Source organism: Dipteris shenzhenensis, chromosome 29, assembly GCF_047967505.1.
Source record: "Dipteris shenzhenensis isolate YYH24624 ecotype China chromosome 29, Dip_SZ_1.0, whole genome shotgun sequence".
In the NCBI taxonomy this organism is placed as follows: Eukaryota; Viridiplantae; Streptophyta; class Polypodiopsida; order Gleicheniales; family Dipteridaceae; genus Dipteris; species Dipteris shenzhenensis.
Genome location: NC_141624.1, coordinates 37805009 through 37825371, shown reverse-complemented (window position 1 = coordinate 37825371; position 20363 = coordinate 37805009). Strand labels below are relative to the sequence as shown.

At 45.5% G+C, this 20363-nt stretch overlaps 1 protein-coding gene across 2 annotated transcripts in view; it reads left to right on the top strand.

Annotated features, from left to right (window-relative positions):
* Window positions 1-20363, top strand: part of FHIT (FRAGILE HISTIDINE TRIAD) — a 104418-nt gene that overhangs the window by 47267 nt on the left and 36788 nt on the right. For both annotated transcript variants that reach the window (XM_087401002.1, XM_087401001.1), the window contains exon 2: window positions 5013-5121. In XM_087401002.1, the coding sequence (XP_087257128.1) occupies window positions 5013-5121 (109 nt within the window). The remainder of the gene's footprint in view (window positions 1-5012; window positions 5122-20363) is intronic.

The following is a 20363-nucleotide window of genomic DNA, read 5'->3' as shown; positions in this document are numbered from 1 at the left end:
CTAAACCTTTCGCAGGACTTCTTCTAGATGTGATTGGGAGTTTGCCACATGCACATGATGAAGAGGAAACGAAAAAGACTGAGATGTGCAGAGCATGGGAAAAAATCAGAAATCAGAATTGTTTGTTTTTCTTTGATTCTGGGGCAAAGGCGAATTTCATAACTCTTGATATGGCAGGAAGGCTTGGCATCAAGGCTGAGGAAATGGGGCCATCTGGCATGTGTGATATGGCCAACCCTGAACTCAACACACCTGTCACTCCTATCATTGGCAAGTTGAGAATGCATATCCAGGGATATCAGGATGCAGAGGACTTCTACATTATGCCTTTGCCAGAGTGTGATGCTTTGCTTGGGATGCCTTGGATGTACAGGGTGGGGGCTGATGTGTAGATGAGAAACAAGAAGATTTCTTTAACTCATAGAGGCAAAAATCATGTACTTGATGTAAAGTTGAAAGGGGAGTCCATCCCTGTAGTTTCAGCTTCTTGTATTTCCAATGTAATAAAGCGTCATATTTCAGCGTACTTGATTTTTGTCAAAGAGGACAGCCAACCAGTTCATGAAGGCTCTACTCCTTTTGCTTTAGATAGAGAAAGGGCTGCTTTTATTTCAGATTTTTCAGGATTGTTTCTCAGATGCACTTCCTCAAGAATTACCTCCCAAGAGGCCCGAGGATCATTAAATTGATATAATTCTAGGAAGCTCACCGCCTAATATACCTCCCTATCGTGTCAGTAAGGCACAACAGGAAGAGATAATGTCACAAGTGAAAGAATTTTTGGAAAAGGAATTAATACAGCCAAGTAATTCTCCTTACTGTTCCCCTGTGTTGCTTGTGCAAAAGAAGGATGGCAGTTGGAGAATGCGTATTGATTATAGGGCTTTGAATAAAGTCACAGTTAAGAACTGTTTTCCAATTCCACGCATTGATGATATATTGGATCGGTTGGAAGGTTCCTCAATGTTCAGTCGTATTGACCTTAAAAGTGGATACCATCAGATAAGAATACGGCTTGAAGATGTCTACAAGACTGCCTTCCGCACTTCATTTGGCTTATATGAGTTCCTTGTGATGCCTTTTGGTTTGACTAATGCACCTGCCACTTTCAATAGAATGATGGACAGAATTTTTAGAGCACATAGAAAGTTTGTGGGCACTTTCTTTGATGACATCATTTTGTTCTCTAAAGATGAGTAGGAGCACAGGAAACACCTCACTATTGTGTTTCAAGAGTTGAAAAGACACAAGCTGTTAATAAACACCAAGAAAAGTGAGTTCTTTATGCATGAGATTCATTTTCTCGGTCATATAGTGTCAAAGGATGGAGTCAAGGTGGATCCTGCAAAAGTTGGCCAATTCTGAAAAATCTGCATGAAGTCAAAAGCTTCCTTGGGTTGTGTTCATACTATCGGAGGCTTATAAAGTACTTTGCAGAATTTGCTTCTCCTTTGCATGCTTTACAGAAGAAAGCTGTATCGTTTCGGTGGGGACCAAAGGAAAATGCAGCTTTTGAAGAGCTGAAGCAAAAGTTGTGTTTTGGACCCATTATTATCTTGCCAGATCTTGCAAAACCCTTTGCTGTAACTTGTGATGCATGTGTTCCTTGCGGGCCTGATCCCGTTGCTGTAGCAGATTGCACCCCTCCTCAATCTGTGGGGGGGTGAGATCCTCATCTATGGAGGTCGATGGCTGATCCCGTAAGACTGACTAACACCATAGAGTTGAACTGTAATGGTACCTTATGCTCGATCCAAGCAATCATACATAGGATACGTGACCTTGTCATTTACAATGTTCTAGACCGATGGGGCATTCTCGGGTGGTTTCTCTTGTGGGGGGCCTCAAGTGTAGTTGACTACCTCATGGGATCCCTTTCCTTCGCCTTGCATATCACTAACTTCTCTGTCTCCCCACCACCACGAGCTGACCACACGTACCTTTTCTTTAGTATATCCATCCCTCACCACATGATGCACATCATGATACTGTTCACACGCACTACATATCATGACATCCACTCCCTTGAGTACTTCGCACGTCTTTCCAATCTACACACATATATCAAAGACATTCAGCTCCTAGAAGATCGAGTTGCCTTGATCACTCGCTCCCGTCATGAGGCCACACTGCACACTTTCATACACACCACTCGTTTCACTTGCCTGCCGCCCATTGGCTTAGTACTCTGCAATAGTTGGTACGATCTTAAGTGTGCGGCTTTGCATCGTTAACTCAGATTTGGGACTAAGCATCACCTTTCGAGTGAGGCAAAGATGATACATGACTATTACCGACTCCTGTGGCGAAAGAAGTAGGCTTTTGTTCACTAGAACTATTCGTTCAGACTTCTGGCAAAATTTTCTTGAGCATTGAGCCAACTCTCTCTTCTCATAGACAATATACCTTGGCACTCTTATGACACTATACACCATTTCTCACTAGCCGCAACATGACCTCTCACAACTACCTTGCCCAACCTCTTATGCACTGCCCACCATTGGTGATCGCAAACATGCAGCTATGAAGCAACATAATAGTCGAGCCAAAGATCATGAGAGACTACATGTTGAATACATTGCATATGGAGTAAGTACTATGGCCTTGATCTTGGCCAAGCTTTCAAAAGAATCAGTTTGTACCATTTTTTCCCACACCTAGACTCTCAACACCATCACCCCCATTCACAAGGCATGGAATCCCATGAGCCCAAAAAGCTATAAGAACATTATGGTTGGACATGTCATGTTCAACATCTAGGCATCAATGCTTGACACACATGTTAGCTGGTTGGTAGAGCTCTAGAGACTCAGAGCTGATGGAGAGGAAGGCTTCACTCGGGCCGATCATGCGACTCTAGATCACATCCTTGCACTTTGAGGAGGCTAGAGCACGGAGGCAGAGGGTTTATTGCCGCTTTGTGGATTTTCGCAAGGATTTTGACATAATGCTAATAACTCGCCTCATCAGATGCTTGCAGGATCTGGGGTAAAGTCAAGAGCTCATTTTGGCAGCTATAGCACTCTACGAGAGGTCTCAGCTAGGGTTCAGATGGTGACAGGAAGGATCGAGAAGATCACGAGCACTGTTGGGTTCAATCAGGGTTGTCTATTATCACTGACTCTACTTGGCCTCTATATCGACAAGCTTGAGACCTTCATTGAGATTATAGAAGATTTAGGCTCCTCTCTTGCCGGATCTGTGATCTAGATTTTCCTTTATGTAGATGATGTGGTCTTACTCTTTTCTTCAATTAAGGGCCTTCAGCAACACTTGGATGCACTCCATACTTGAGGCTGACACATGTTACCATGGCTTGTCGTGTCCGCATCCATGACATTAGCAATGTTTGAGAGCCTGAGACTTCATATGGACGGACTACCCCCTTTTAGTATATCCATGAGGCCCCCTCTGTTTTGCGCACCTACCACAAGGCTAATTGAGCTATTCGGGAGGATCTCATAACAGATACATAGATTTAGGGCCTGGTTAGCCTCTAGTGACATTCTTGTGAAATGCAACTTTCATAGAGATCACAGCTTATGGATATCAAAGGAGGCCTCATCGATCTGCTAAGCTACATGCTAATCCACCTCCCCCACTCTTTGAGGATGTCGATTCTGCAGTTTCGTGCTTCATCACACCGATTACGCATTAGGAGTGGAGGCATTGAGGGCATACTTGGAGAAGGTTGCATTTGCACTCTATATGATCTACATGAGATTGAGTTAGAGGAGCATTTTGCTTTCAGATGCCTTGTCTACTATGAGATCCGAGGTCGTTTACCATTGCCTTGTCATGGATGAATTCAGACCCCTCTCCAGCTCCTGCTTGGATTAGAGGTGTTTGGCGACTTTCATTCATGAGGGACACGACACAGAGACCATCTACTCAAAGCACATAGAGATAAGGTACTGAGAGACACCCCACTCAGAGTGTGATCACTGAGTTTTTCCAGCTGGATAGCATGGACCAATAGGCCCTAAGGAGACGGCATAGCCGCGGCTTGGAGCAAGAGGTATGATAGACCCGTCAGCGTGTCGACTCAGAGATCAGACGTGGGTATCTTCCCTCCATGTTCACTAGACCAAAGGCACGACTTGATAGGTGTGATAGTATTTGGTCCAACGCAGTGCCACGACTAGGAGACCACAGCGGACCATGCATGATGACTGATGCCAGCGGTTTTCTGCCGCCCACTAGAGCCTCTCTTTGCCGAGACCCTCTTATCTGTTCTCAGCTGCCACATTGACTTGGTCCACTCATTCAGCTCATTGTATCTGGTTGTTTCAGTCTCATAGACTCTTCTGTCTTTTGGAGACTTTAATAAACTTTCTTTCTTTCTTGCTTGCTTCTTGCATTGCACCCTCCCCATGTCCTCCACATATGGGAGCTCACAGATGGGGCAATGACCTCCAACATAAAGCATCCTTGAATTTGATCCTTGTGCCATCAAGTTTATGCTTTACAAAACTGGAAGGTATTTTCATAGCACTCTCAGGTGCTCCCACAGCTCCAACCATTCAAGTATTTTGTGAATAGAATCTGTCTCAATTGAAAAGGGGGAAGAGTGTCATTACTAGGCTCGGCATCTTGTGGTCTCTTGAGGCCTAGATAAGGCTGACCAGCTTAGGTATGGTGTAGTTAGTGTGAGACTTTTCCCAAATCTTGTCTCCCATTATGCCAACCAAAATCTCCATGGTTGGCTGTATCTAGCTTTTCAAGTTTGTCTTTTGTGCTGCTTGCAACATCTGTCTGTTTGTGCTTTTCTGTCAAGTATTTAGTAGTCAAAACCAGCTATGATACAATTCTCTGCATGTGATATCTGTTTCTAGGCCTTAATGCCCGTTCTATGTTGTTAAAGGTTTGAGTTTGCCAAGATATCCAACGTCACATTGAGTTTTGCATCCTTGAATGGGAACATGCTGAGTTTCCCCTTGACAAAGAGCCTCGTTCTTAGCTTCTTGTTCTATTCTAGGACTGATTTGGAGGTGTTCTGTGTTTTTGTGCAGGCAGGCAAAGATTTTTTCATGTTTGGACCATACAAAATTGGTACAGGCGAGGTGTTCATGACAACAGAACATTCCTTTGCTTTTGTAAACCTGAGGCCAGTAGTTCCTGGTGAGTTTTACACAGCTACTTCTTGGTGAATAGCTCTATTTGTGTATGGGATGTCGCTTTTATGGTAGAACAGGCACTCCAAGATGTAAGCACTCAGCACAGGGTGGGAAAATCAGGGAAAACAAATAAATTGAAACGGGTCCATCTAGTAGTCCCTTAAAATTTGGAAATAACAGTAAGAGAAAATTGAAGTCGAAGATTATTTAGTACCAATACCAAAGACCTGTAATTATGTCCTATGGTATATTTGTAATGGAATTTCTATAGTGTTGTATTTGCCTTTTTTCCCAACAAGTTTATATGTGGTAGGTTTTCTTTGATGACGTTATCGGTCACATTGTTTGATATCCAGGGCAATAGATAATGTGAATTCCCCCTTGTGGAGCTTTTCCGTGCAAAAGTGATACCCCACCTTATGGTGTTTGGTTTGTACGAGTTACTAGATTCTTTGCTAAGCAATGCAACTCTGGTTGTCATAGATAATGGTTGTAGCTCTTAGGGATTTACTTTGCACATATGCATAAAAGGGAAGCAAGAATGCTGAATACTGATTTACAAATGTGAGGATGAAGAAGGGGAACAAAGGAGATCTTATCAGGAAGCTGCCTCAAATTATCAGGCTGAAGAAGAAAGTGATCTCTGAGGCCACACTCTTCTACTGAAGCTCAGCAGCCTTCAAAGCTCCTTCCAAAAGATAGGAAGGAGATGAGCATTTGACAATGAAGAGGGGGGTGTGCCCCCTGCTTATGTAGCCCACATATGGGCCGAGTAGAGAGCAATGAGGTCGACAGCTGGTTGGCTGATCTCTGTCCCTGGCTGACCTGCCCTGTGGCACTTGGCAGGCCGAGACATGCAAAGGGACAATGTGCCTGCCTGCATTGCTGCAGGTGCTGTATCCTCAACGTGCTTTGTTATCATCATGAAAAGAACCAATGTCATCCAGAATCCAAATCAGCCAAATTGCTTTGCATGTCACAATGCAAGTAGCTTGGCATTCTGTCTCTATGGACGGTAGAGCTACTATGGGTTGCTGCCTGTGTTGCTTTAACCTCACTGTGCTTTGTTATTATGGAAAATTATCATCATGAAATGAACCCATGCCATCCAAGATCCATCCCAAACACATTGCTTCGCAAGTAGCTTGGTATTGTATCTCTATGGATGGTGCAAAGGCCAGAGCTCATTGAAACAGGAGAGGAGACCTCTGTCACCGGCTCTCTGACAGATGACTGCATCATATATGAGAAGACAGATTTACCCAAGAGAGTTAAAAAAAAAATAAAGTTGATTTGGAAATCTCCGTTGATCATTGACGAAATCCCGTTTTTTTACGTCCATATATTGATGGAACTGGACGGAACATGACGGAAAATCAGTTTGGAGGCGCTTTTGAGTGGATTTTGATATGTCGAAGTGGCGTGGTGTCCAATTGAGGCGATTAGGGACCTGAACACATAAGTTTGGACCAGGAAGCTTGCTATTTCTTTATACCTTTGAGTCGTTTGAAGTTTAAAATTTTATTGTGCGTTTGAGGTGTGGGTTTGGTTATTTCCCGCTGCTTAAAGTTCCAGGAACTTCCCTAGTATAGGAAAAAGAGTATTAGATTTGGTTGTGAATCTTTTGGGTTATGCCTACACAGTTGTTCCTTTGAGTATTTGGAGGTTGGGATTTCCAATTGTAAATACATTTTAAGGCGGTATAACCCCCCCCCCCCCCCCCCCGCCCCCTACTTTATGGATAGAGGCAAAGCAATAGAAATGGAAGTGGAAGAAGAAGCTTCTAGGGTGGATCCCTTAGAATTGGGAGTCCGGCCGACCCCGCAGGTGTTGCGCCTAGCACTGTCTGGTAGAATTGCATTATTGGAGGATGCCTTGCAACAGATTCTGGCTCAGCAAAAGTGCAAGCAAATGTAGGGCAAATCCGAGCTTAGGAAAATGGTTCACAGTATGTCTACTAGACCATCTTTTGAGGAGAAAAGTGTTCACATGGTCGAGCCTAGGAGGGCTAAGGTGCTTAATATTGCCAATTATATGCCAGAAAAGTATTCTGGTCGGATGTGTGACCGTAGTTCCGATATCAGAGAGACCTGGTTACACAAATGGGATGAGGCTTTTGCAATTTGGGAAATCAGGAATGATATGAAGAAAATTCGCGAGGCCATCCACATGTATAATGAGGCAGTGGATAGATGGTGGATAAAACAGCAGAAGGATGGAGTGGCATCCACTACTTAGAGGGGTTCAAGAAAGAATTTAGAAAACACTTCTTGCCTCCTGACAAAGCATCCTGAGCTTGGGATCAGTATAGAAACCTTTGTAAGAGAAATTTATCGGTGGTTGAATACACTGATAAATTTAGAGAAAGTGTAAGGAAAGTTTATGAACCTCTACCTTAGTCGGTACCAGGTAAAAGATTTTATTTTTGGACTGAACGATCGGATAAAGATGGAAGTTTGGGCTAAGTACGCGAACATGCTAGATGAAGGAATTGCCTTAGCCTTGAACTATGAGATGCCAAAGGAAACATACCAAGTGGGTTTGTGCAGGTTAGGACTTGGTATGAGTACCCGAAGAAAATTGGGTTTAAGAAGAAATGGGTTAGCAAAGGGAGTGTCTCACAGCCTAATAGCCAAGCCAAGCAGGCGAAGCTACTTGAGACTCCTTCTAAACTAAGTACCACCATTGGAGTGAAAAGAAAAGTAACACCAATAGCAACCCGGGCTTGGCCAAAATCTTCTTTGACCATAGAGCAAAAAGAGAAAGCAAGGATAGAAGGCTTGTGTTTTGGATGCCTTCAGCCTCATCAATGGAAAGATTGTCCACGAAACAAGGATCGTTGGATGGCTGAGATGGTGATCTCAGAATGCGACGTGGAGATGGAGAGAAGTCCCAGAGCAGAACAGATGCATATTCAGCTAGCGGGATCTTCTCACCTATTTTGTTATGTGTGCCTATTGCTAAGCTAGTAAACAGTGCACCTGATAATATTCTATGAAAGCCCCCAGCAACGGGGTATACAGACTTTAGCGATACGGAGTTTAATTAAGATGAAGGGGCAAGCGACCAATCATGATGTCATTGTGTTGTTTGACTCAGCGTTAACACATAATGTAATTAAAGCTCGTAAAGAGGCTGAAATAAAAAACTAGTTCATACGACTATGCATATACAGTCAGGATGGCAGATGGAAGTTCAACTGAAGTATGGGACCAAAGGGTTACCCAGTTAGAACTTCAAATTCAGGACTATGCAAAATTTAGGACCATGCAGAGAAGCTGGATTTCGAAATGACCAGGCTAGCTCACGCAGATATAGCCCTGGGTAAGGCTTGGCATTCTAGGAAGAATCCAGCCATAGATTGGAAAAAGCACATTTATAGTTCAAGATGAATGATGTGCCGTATGTATTACGAGGTAAAAGGGATTTGCCTCAGGGACCATTGGTTTCCATAATGGAAGTTTGAAAAACTCAAGAAGAGTTTTTGTTTCTTTGTACAGCATCGGTAGAGCCGATCGATGGTCCTTCGGCTGGCACTGATATTACCCAAGATGGGGAGATGGCCAAGTTGGCTAATCAAGTAGCAACAGAGTTCTCTGAATATTTTAGGGATGAGTCGCCTTATGGGTTACCTCCGGAGCGGAATGTTCAGCATAAAATTGAAGTGATCCCGAGGGCAGAACCTGTAAATAGACCTCCCTATAGATTAAGTTTTACCAAAGAAGCGCAACAGAGTTCTCTGAATATTTTAGGGATGAGTCGCCTTATGGGTTACCTCCGGAGCGGAATGTTCAGCATCAAATTGAAGTGATCCCGAGGGCAGAACCTGTAAATAGACCTCCCTATAGATTAAGTTTTACCAAAGAAGCGGAGATGCGAAGACAACTGGAAGAATACCTCAAGCTGGGGCAGATTCAGCCCAGTTTCTCACCTTTTGCTTCACCGGTGATATTGAAGAAAAATAAAGACGATACTTTTTGCCTCTGTATAGATTACAGAGCACTGAATAATATCACTGTTAAGCACAGGTATCCGATGGCTTGGATCGATGATTTGCTAGATGCATTACATGGAGCCATAATTTTCAGTAAGATACATCTTAACTGTGGCTACCATCAGATTCGCATTAGAGCCGAGGATGTGCATAAGACCTCTTTTAGAAGCAGGTTTGGACATTATGAGTTTTTGGTAATGCCGTTTGGACTTACCAATGTTTCAGCTACATTCGTCATGCTTATGAACGATTTACTCGCCCGTATATTGGGAAGTTTTTTTAAAAATAAAAGAGTGATATATTCCATTCAAAACGAATCATACAATAGGTGGGAGAGAAAGTACTCTATCCCTAGCCTCAACAATGTGGCAAAAAAGCCATGGTGGTGGTCTAAAATGCCACGACATCCCAAAAGGGATCAAATGAAAAAATAATGAGCAGTCCCATGTCCTCATGAAGGATAAAAGTCTCCCACGAGCTGCCAAAGAGGTGCCTGTACACCACTCCCACTGACTCCTGAGAGTGAAGATAATCTCCGCCCAAATGGAAGCGAGAGTGTCAGCCTCCGTGCATAAATGGCCCCCAAGGACAAAAGAACATCGCGAACACCATATCCGCCATAGAGTAATGCTGGAAATCACCTCCCAGGCTGACCCTGCAGCTGAAGTAGGCATGGAATCCTGAGCTGGTACAGGTACCAAAAGTAAATCCTGCGGCTCCATGATGCTGGCCTCTGTGGGACCCCGTCTTTGGCGACGTTGCATGAAGAAACCGTGGTCTCCTGGCTCTGACTCAAAGAGAGTAAAGGCTCCATATCCTCTCCCCCAAAGGGTAGCGCCCCATGTCATCAGAAAGGACTCGTATGTAACATGTGAGAACAACCTGAAGATACCTGTCCATACCACTCTAGAGCTGGGGCAGCTGCATAAACAATGCTTGCTAGATTCCTCTGCAAGCTGACAACGCATACACAAGGAGGGTCTACCCATCTGCTGAAGCCAAGTACCCACAGGTATGCCCCTATGTATAGTGAGCCAAAGAAAGTAGGAGACTTTCCTGGCTCTACTGATGCCCCAAAAGTGAGTCCAGTAGATCAGCAAGAGCTCTGCAGTAAGTCCTTATGCGTGCCAATGCTGGGAGGCAGATGGTAGGTGATGAGAGTCTCTCTGCTGAAGCCTGTAACTTGCCCTCGTCGAGTACTAGAAAAAGGAAAGAGGACGATCGCCTGCCACCGGAGCAAGCCATGCCCACTCACCTGGGTCACAGTCAAGCTCCGCAAGAGGTCGACCCTGAAAAATCCAAAGTCTCCATCTAGTATCCTCTGCAATGGTCAACCTGGAAGGATTTGTGGCCCATTCCTTACCCAGGCAACCAATGACCCTGACTCTCTGCCAAAGGAGCTCCTGTCGATCCAGGGGTTGAGTGGGATACAATCTGTGAGAGGAGTTCATCTCAAAATAAATAAACGGTGCCGGTTCTAAAGGAACTCCAATGCATAGCCCGGCCTCACTAAAACAACCTGACCAAGTAGAGATTGGATGAACATAGGCTGGATCTGTAAGTATATCCCTCCATTCCTGAGGAATAGCTCTCATGATCAGTAATCTAGTGGCAACAATCTGTCCAAGTGGCCAGTGTCTATTTCTGATCACCTGCTCTGACATCTCCACACCTCCCCTGAACCAATTTCCGACTGCCACAACCCCCTGAGCATGCCATATGGCCAAGGGAGTCCTAAGTTCTGTACCAGTGGAAGATCCCTGATACCGAACCAGGGGGTTATGGTAAAGTGGCTGTCGGGCAATTTCCTCTCTGGAGGAGGGAACTGCTCTGATGAGGTGCTGTCGAAAATGATCCCATATCTGAATAAGCCTTTTCACAAGTGGTGAGGAAGGCTGAGAATGCTGGTCCGTCAGGAAGATCCAACTGACTCTACCTGCCCATTGGCCTGCCGCTCTGGGGGTGCACTGGTGAATCCCATGCAGTAGGAACTGCTTCCACGGCTGATCTCGTGGAGTCAAACCTCTAACAAGAAGTTTGACTACATTTTAGTACATTTTATTGACGACATTCTTGTTTTTAGCAAAAGTAGTGTTGAGCATCACGAACACTTGAGAATAGTGTTCAGTACTTTGAGGAAAGCCAGTCTGTATGTAAGTTAAAAGAAAATTGTGCTGTGCATGGTGAGACTTGAATATCTAGGATTCTTTATTACTCCAGAGAGGGGGTGGAAATGGATCCAAAGAAAGCGGCCGTGATATTGACTTGGCCTATCCCTCAGAGTTTGACCGCTTTGTGATCATTCTTGCGATTTGTCAAATTTTATTGAATCCTGTCTCCGTGCTCGAAGTACCCTCTCACGGAGTCTGAGTGCCTCATGAACGAAACCTGCCAAACATCGCTGGTCTGGGTAGGAGATGAATCGGGAAAAATCCCCATAACTGTCTCTGAAGAGGCAGTAGAAACGCCCACGGATCTCATAGTAAAGAGGACACCTGAGGATGAAGTGCTCCTCTGTCTGTGCGTCTTGTATGTCACATAAAGTGTAGAAGCGCCTCTCCCTGGGTAGTTGCTCTGCTCTGCCGGTCTCAATACGAAGTCTATGTGAAGAGACCTGGAACTTCCCAAGAGAGATACCTTGGTGGGTCAATGAAACTCTTCACTATGATATGTAAGAAGTGATCTCTGTAGAAGCCTGACACGCCCCAGCACTCCTGAAACCCCTGATCTGCAAAACAACCACACACAACATCAGAACTGAGCAGGCTGCTCACCACCCAACCGTGACATCTACGGGATGTGATCCCGAATCAGAAGATGTCCCCTCCGAGCCACGAGCTGAGCTACTGGCACGAACTCCCAATCAGATCCAAACCAGCCTGGTGTCCCATACCACCAGGTGGCGTTGTGAAGCCCTGGATCTGTCACTGGGCCTTGGGCTACGCTAAGATGCAGGCGCACGTCCGCGACTCAATCCAGGATCAGACCTTGCACCTGGGAACGAGACTTGCTCCCAACTGCACACTGAGAACTGAACCCCGTGGGCCTCTTTTATAGAATCGGGCCCTGGCGCCAAAAATAGCGAAGACCTATAAATAGTTCGTACCCTTGCCACTCAACCCGAGAATCAAGCCTGCCTAGCTCTAAGCCTCCCCAGGCTAACCTGAGCTAGTTCTGTGTACCTAGTACACGTCAGATACCAATCCGTGCACATGACATACTCCCCCTCCTCTAAGAACTCACTCCTGAGTTCGCTAAGAAATATGGAAATGTTCTTTGGAGGTTTTGTAATGTCTCCCATGTTGCATCCTCCTCAACACGATCCTTCCACTTAATCTTGTATTCCGTGATAGTACGATTTCGAATCTGTCTTTCACGAAATTCAATAATAGATTCAGGTTCGTGAGGAATAAAAGTCAAATCTGTAACTTCTATAATCTCATGAGGAGAAACAAGTTGATCATCTGCACCCAATACTTCTTTCAGTCTTTTGACATGAAAGACTGGATGTACTTTAACATCAGGAGGCAATTCTAGTCGATATACAACTGGTTCAATTCTTTTAATGACCTTGAATGGGCCACAGTATCTGGGGGATAATTTCGGAACCAAACCAGTACTTAGGCTCTTGGATTCCTTAGGAATTCTCAAATATACCATCGTTCCTTCAGAGAACTCTCTGGGTGAACGATGTCTATTAGCATAAAATCTGTCCCGATCTTGGGCACTTCTAATAGACTCCTTGGCAAACTGCAACATTTCCTGCATATCTAGCAAGAAGTTCTTAGCAGCATCATTTTGAATCCCTTTTAATCCAACCATAACTGGTGACTTAGGTTGAAACCCGTACATAAGCATAAAAGGACTGTAACCTGTACTAGAATGCTTTGCACTGTTGTAAGCAAATTCAATCATAGGTAGATAATCTTCCCATGAAGACTGTCTCTTAGATACATATGCCCGAAGCATGTCTTCAACCAACTGGTTGACCTTTTCTGTACTGCCATCGGATTGTGCATGATCCGAGGAACTCATACTTAGAGTAGTTTCCAACTTCTCAAATACAAGTGTCCAAAAGTTACTTGTAAACTTTGAGTCCCTGTCACTGACTATGTCAGATGGCAAACCATACAGCTTGAACAAGTGGTCCACAAACTCGTGAGCCAACTGAACAGCTGAAATAGTTGTTCTTGTAGGTAAGAATCTAGCCATTTTTGTCAAACGGTCCACTATGACCCAAATAGAGTCATGACCCTTGCGCGTTCGAGACAAACCAGTAATAAAATCCATGGAAATACTTTCCCATTTATTACCTGGAATCTGTAAAGGCTGTAATAAGCCCGCGCTTCTAAGGCGTTCAGCCTTAGTAACTTGACAAACCCGGCAACCTACTACATAGTTCTCTATAAATGCACGCATCTTAGGCCAATAAAAGGTATGCTTCACAAGAGACAGAGTCCTATGTATACCTGGATGTCCCGCACTAGGAGCATCATGACACTCCCAGAGAATCTTGGATTTAAGGTCCAGAACATCAGGCACACAAATCTTTTCCGCCTGTATCCTAGGTGGCACAATCCCTGAGTCCTGGTCAACCATGGAGCTCCCATCCTGGACTCTCTGCCAATAAGAACTGAAATGACTATCAGTTGCGTATAGCCCTCTCAAGGATTGAAATAGGTCTGAGGATATTTTCGTAAATGACAAAGCATTTACAAACTTAACTCGACTTAAGGCATCCGCCACACTATTCAACGAACCCTTACGATAACGTATTTCGAAATCAAAATCCTGCATTAGCTCTGCCCATCTAGCTTTCCTTCCTCTCAATTCTGAGCCATCACACACATACTTAATTGACTGGTGATCAGTCAATACAAGGAACTTTGAACCATACAAGTAGTGTCTCCAAACCTTGAGAGCATACACTATAGCATAAAGTTCCTTCTCAAGTGTGGGCCAACGATACTGAGTGTCGTCTAGCTTCTTACTCTCGAAAGCTACAGGTCTGCCCTCTTGGAATAGAGCTGTCCCAATCGCATAATCACTCGCATCGGCCTCTAAAACATAAGGCCGGGTAGGATCGGGTAATGCAAGAACGGGTGCTTCCTTGATAGAAAACTTCAAGGTCTCAAAAGCCTTGTTCATTGCATCATTCCCAGAGATCGGCTGGGTAGACCTGCGTCCACGACCTTTCAATATGTTGGTCAAGGGTGCCGTGATATGTGAATAATCACGCACTGACTTCCGAAGAAATACCGTAAATCCTAGGAAAGAACGAAGTTGTTTCACAGTCTGAGGGATAGGCCATTCTAAAACCTTCTGGATACGATCCAGATCAATGCTAATACCTTCAGAAGAAATCTTGTGTCCTAAGTAAATGATCTCCTTCATAAAGAAGTCGCATTTACTCGTCTTGGCATAAAGCTTATGCTGTCTTAGAACAACTAAGACAACCCGGAGGTGTCCTATATGATCCGCAAGCGTTTTACTATATACCAAGATATCATCTAAGAACACTACAACAAATTTGCCCAGATAGTCTCTGAACAAATCGTTCATCATCTGCTGAAAAGTAGCAGGAGCATTGGTCAAACCAAAAGGCAATACGAGGAACTCGTAATGACCATACCTAGTCCGGAATGCGGTCCTATCTATGTGTTTAGCATAGATACGGATTTGATGATAACCCGTACGCAAATCAATCTTAGTGAAATACTTCGCTCCGGCCAAACGGTCTATCAAATCATCAGAACGAGGTAAAGGATAGCGGTTCTTAATTGTGACTTTATTTAATCGTTTATAATCTATACACATTCTCCAGGAAGAATCTTTCTTCTTTCTTAAGAGGACAGGTGCACCCCAAGGTGATTTACTCGGGCGGATATAGCCCATATTAAGGTAATCCTGAAGCTGGATAGCTAACTCATCCTCCTCTACCTGGCTCATCCTATAAGGTGGTACACTGATAGATTGAGCCCCTGGGACTAAGTCTATGCGATGATCTACTGCCCGTTCTGGAGGTAAACCTTCCGGCAGTTGAGCTGGGAATACGTCCTTAAAATTATCTAACAACATTCTCAATTCCCGGTGTTCAAACACACTTAATTCATTCTTGTTAATTACCGAAACAACAAATGAAGAAAGTGGAATCAAAACACACTGATAGACATCATAATGAGAATTGTTTAATATATTCCGAAGCTGCATCGCAGATACAATAGGTCCCTGAGAAGGGGGGATTTGATCACACTGAATACAAAATTGGGTGTCCTTATCTACAAAAGAAAGCGTATGCTCCGTCCATCCAATTTGAATATTGTGGGTTTTAAACCACTCTATCCCGATCAACAAGTCTACATGCTCTAGATGCATAACATAACATGTGAGAGCTCCCGTGTAGGCCTGAATCCGGATAGGAAGCGCTTCAACCTTGCGATCCCAAAACTGCTTCCCAGGTGAAAGCTGAACCTCATAGGTGTGGTCGCTAGGTACTGTGGACAGCCCCATCTTCTGCACAAATTTGTAATTAACAAAATTGTGAGAGCTGCCCGGATCAAAGAGAATGTGAACCTGTTGGTCCCTAACTTCTCCATAAACTCGGAAAAGATCATGGGAACCAAACAACGAAGTATTGAAAGTACAATTACAAGAAAGGGGGCAAGTAATGACATTTACTGAAATACCTGTCATCGTGACTTGGTTTGCTCCCTTGGCTGCGGTACGTGGACCCGCCTGGAGCTTCGGTCCTAGCACCAACTTTTGGTTCTTCCGCTTAGGACACTCATTCTTTGTGTGGCCCCGCTCCTCGCAATAAAAACATCGGCCTTCTTTCTTGAGCCTGAGAGTGCGAAGGAAACGGGCCTTACCATTCTTTGCTGGAGTTAAGCTTTTCCTGGAGGCGTTGTCCGTAGACTTCGTCTCCGCAATACCAGTCGTATGCTGAAAGAACTTACGTTTGCTCTTTCCACTCGTATCGGTAACTGTGGTTGCCTTGGTACCGGCCATGGTATCATCATATATGCGCGCATATGTCATGGCCTCCTGCAACGTTGTGCACTTGTTGTTCTTTATCTGCAACTTGTAGGAGTCTGGCAAACCATCCACGAAGAAACCTAACAAGGTTACTGGATCCATTTTAGTGGCCCTGGTTTGCAGATCCCTAAATCTTTGAAGATAAACTTCAAAGGTCAAGTTCAATTTTGACATATCGAGGGCCTTGAGCTTGCCAACGATATCGTAGTCATCCTCCTTCTTCATGCCCTCCTTCCTGAAGATGCCCTCAAAATCTGTCCAAGTATCAGGCTTAGGCTGGAGTTCTTTCCACCATAGCAAGGCTTTACCTGACATAAACCCTGCTGCAAGCTGAATCTTTTTCTCATCTGGATAGGGGTGGAATTGGAAGTGTACCTGCCACTTGTGCAACCAAGTGTCAACTACCTCCTTTGTTCTTGACTTTTGGTCACCCGGAAAAGGATCTGGAGTTATATTCGGGCCTAGCACTGAAGCCATGGCATCCACATGCGTGAGTGCCTGTACACTGCTAGCCAGAAGAGTGAGAGTTGCTTGTATCCCCTGGAGTTGCTGTGTCAACCCCGATTGATTAGCATTGACCTGCTCGAATTTGCCATCAAGAGCAGTCGTAAATTCACTGAAGGCTTTTTTAGTTATCAGGTCGTCATAGAGACCCTGATCGTCCTCTCCCACAGGAGTGTAATCCAAGTCCTGCTCTCCCATGGTGAACTCGGGATTTTGAGCATCAGACATGGCTGAAATCTGATTTGAATACAAACGGAGAGAAATAACTGACTGAAACGAAGCACAGAGGAGGATGGAGCAGAAGAAAACCGTCCCGAAAGATGCTGACGGAAAGAGATGCTGAAATCTGGCGAATCGGAAGCCCACGAATCCCGAGGCCTCCCCGAACCCGCAACCCGGATGCACGTGCTGCTGTAGTAGCTGTACGGTCTGCTGACGCAGGCCGTACGGTCGCTGACATGGCTGTACGGCTGCTGACGCAGGCCGTACAAAGGCTGACGGAGGCCGTACAGTGCTGACGTAACTGTACGGCGTCCGTACAGTGCTGCAGGTACAGGGCGCAGTCGAGATTTGATGTAGCAGCAGGTGCAGGGGCTGGCGAAAGTAGTCCGCACAGGCTGTACGGACTGATGCAGGGCCTTCGATGGCTGCGCAGGCTGACGCAAGCAGAGGTCGGATGCAGGGGTTTGCACGAGGCAGGGCGATGCTGACGCAGGCAGGGTACGGACGAGGCTGACTGGCTGGCGCAGAATTCGAGGTGAAGGCTCGAAGCTTGAGGCTGCTTGTGGGTAGACTAGCACCCTGCCCCTACCTATATAGGCTGCAGGGCAGCCTTATTTGGAAGCTGGGCTTCCAAAAAAGGTCAAGCCCCTCCAGCTTTGGAGGGGTGCTTTTTCGGAAAAAGCACCCCCCTGCGCAGGCTGCACGCAGCCCTATGCGCAGGCTGTTCGCAGCCTGTTGCGCAGGCTGTACTCAGCCTATTGCGCAGGCTGTTGACAGCCTGTTGCGCAGGCTGTCAAGCCTCTACTTGCCCCGCCTACTCCGTACCTTCCTAAGCGCTGCATCCCCGCCTCCCTTGCTGCCTTTTTCCCGCCCATCTCTCCTGCTTTTCTGCTCTATTTCTCCTTCCTCTAGACTTCTCTCACAGGCCTTCAGAGATCTCGATTTTCTCTCTCTCCTATTCTTCTTTCTTTTCCAGATATCTCTCCACCCCTTCTATCCCAGGTAGCCAGCGAAAACGCAGCAGGAAATTTCGAAATTTAGGGCATACCTGGAAGAGAAATCCATCAAAAATTCTCGCATTAGAAGTTCCTACCTCAGGAGTTGGCTCTGATACCAACTGACACGCCCCAGCACTCCTGAAACCCCTGATCTGCAAAACAACCACACACAACATCAGAACTGAGCAGGCTGCTCACCACCCAACCGTGACATCTACGGGATGTGATCCCGAATCAGAAGATGTCCCCTCCGAGCCACGAGTTGAGCTACTGGCACGAACTCCCAATCAGATCCAAACCAGCCTGGTGTCCCATACCACCAGGTGGCGCTGTGAAGCCCTGGATCTGTCACTGGGCCTTGGGCTACGCTAAGATGCAGGCGCACGTCCGCGACTCAATCCAGGATCAGACCTTGCACCTGGAAACGAGACTTGCTCCCAACTGCACACTGAGAACTGAACCCCCTGGGCCTCTTTTATAGACTCGGGCCCTGGCGCCAAAAATAGCGAAGGCCTATAAATAGTTCGTACCCTTGCCACTCAACCCGAGAATCAAGCCTGCCTAGCTCTAAGCCTCCCCAGGCTAACCTGAGCTAGTTCTGTGTACCTAGTACACGTCAGATACCAATCCGTGCACATGACAAAGCCCAGCTTCACTGGAAGATCACTTGGGCCTAGCCAGGTCCAGAATGTGTGTAGCTGTAATAGATCCTCATGGATAACTTGGTTGACCTCGTGTGATAGGAGGGGAGAAAACATAGCATCCATGCTGTACTGGAATGGGGGTAGTCTGACCATGTGGAGCCCCAGCCCCTCGAACCATCTCTCTGTGTGTGCGAACCAGCACATCTGGTCTCCTCTTGTTGCAAGTGCCATAGAAGAGGACAATGCTAGCCAAGGTAGCCTGCTACGCCCAGAGGTGTAATCCCCATACTCCCTGACTCGGTACAGATATGTGATGACCTGAAATGCAGCATCTAGCTGTAATGGGGGTGATCCAAACTCCGCCTGAATGATCGAGTGAGGAACTGATGGCTTACCACGGATCATCCGTGATAACACGAGAACCTGTAGCCGCTCCACCCTGGCCCACTTTGTATCCGACAAGTCTGGCCCCCAGCATGGACTGCCATACATCCCTGTTGGACGGACCAAGGAGTAAAAAAGAAACCTGATATTGTGGGCCGTGGTTGATTCTAAAAAGTATAGGCAAGGTGGCCTATAAATTAGAATTACCATAGGGTTATAAGGTGCACCCAGTGTTTCATGTTTCTCGTTTAAAGAAGTTTTTGCACGCAGGTGACTCACTAATCGAGGGTGTTGTTTTATTTCAGGAGATAGAGGATAATGCAAGGCACAAACCAACAAGAATCCTAGACCGAGGAACAATGCAAGTACGCAATCGGAAGACACATCGATGTTGGTTGCATGGCATGGTTTACCTCTATCTGAGGCTACTTGGGAATCCGTGTATCAGATGCGGAGAGCATTCCCAGATTTTATCATCGAGGCCGCTGATGCTTGAAGAGGGAAGGAATGCTATGCTCAAGCTGAGATAACATGACCTCGGAGGGATCAGTGGACATTTTCCTTTAGAGGACCAATTGTCGCATTAGCGTTTCATGCAAATGGTCAAAGGAATCAATGTCAAGGTCCTTGATGAGGGTGACATGGCACGGACTAGATGGGTCTAAGGCTATGGGTCTTAAATGCATTAAATGTGTAAATGTGCCTAGGGACAAATGAATTAAATGTGATCCCAAGAGAGGGGTAAATGATGCATTTGAGAGGTACTCTAGAATGATGACATGTGGCAAACTAGATCCATCGAGGGGTTTGTGGGCTTTGTGGATTAGCATGCAAGAGCCTGAACGTGTGTGAATTCTTGTGAGCTTGTTGACACGGAGATAGGATGGGAGGTTTATCTCAGTGCCATCGCCCTTGATCAAGAGAAAGGAGTTGGTGTTTGTAGTTTTCATCGTCTCATATCTTTCTTTGCTAGAGCTTTGCTAGAGCTTTGCGCTATTGTTGTGGCTCTACCCCCCGAGTTCCTTTTCTTTGAAATTCTGCTCGAGCGAGTTGAAAATTCTTCGCTATCTTGAATGTTGTGCTCTCGGATCACCTCTCATTGTATATGTATATATATAGCACTTGGAATTGAAAACCTTTAAATGCTTAATACAATACTTTGAATTTGAGAAAGCTTCATGCGGAGGCCTTTCCTTAACTGCTTGGGTGGAACTTTGATTAAGTATTTTGTGGGCATTCCTCTCACACAAGATGGATGAGGTGATTTGATCCTTTCAAGGAGGTGACCCCACCATTGCATGGGGACTCATAGCTGAGGGGATGCCACCTATTTCCATCATAGACCCATGTGTGCGGCACACTTATGGTGCAACGTCCCGATTCAGGTACTACCTGATATGTCATCCCTTCCCATGTCCACTATGTACGTTTTGTTCACCGCACAGAATATGCAAGCTGCACTACG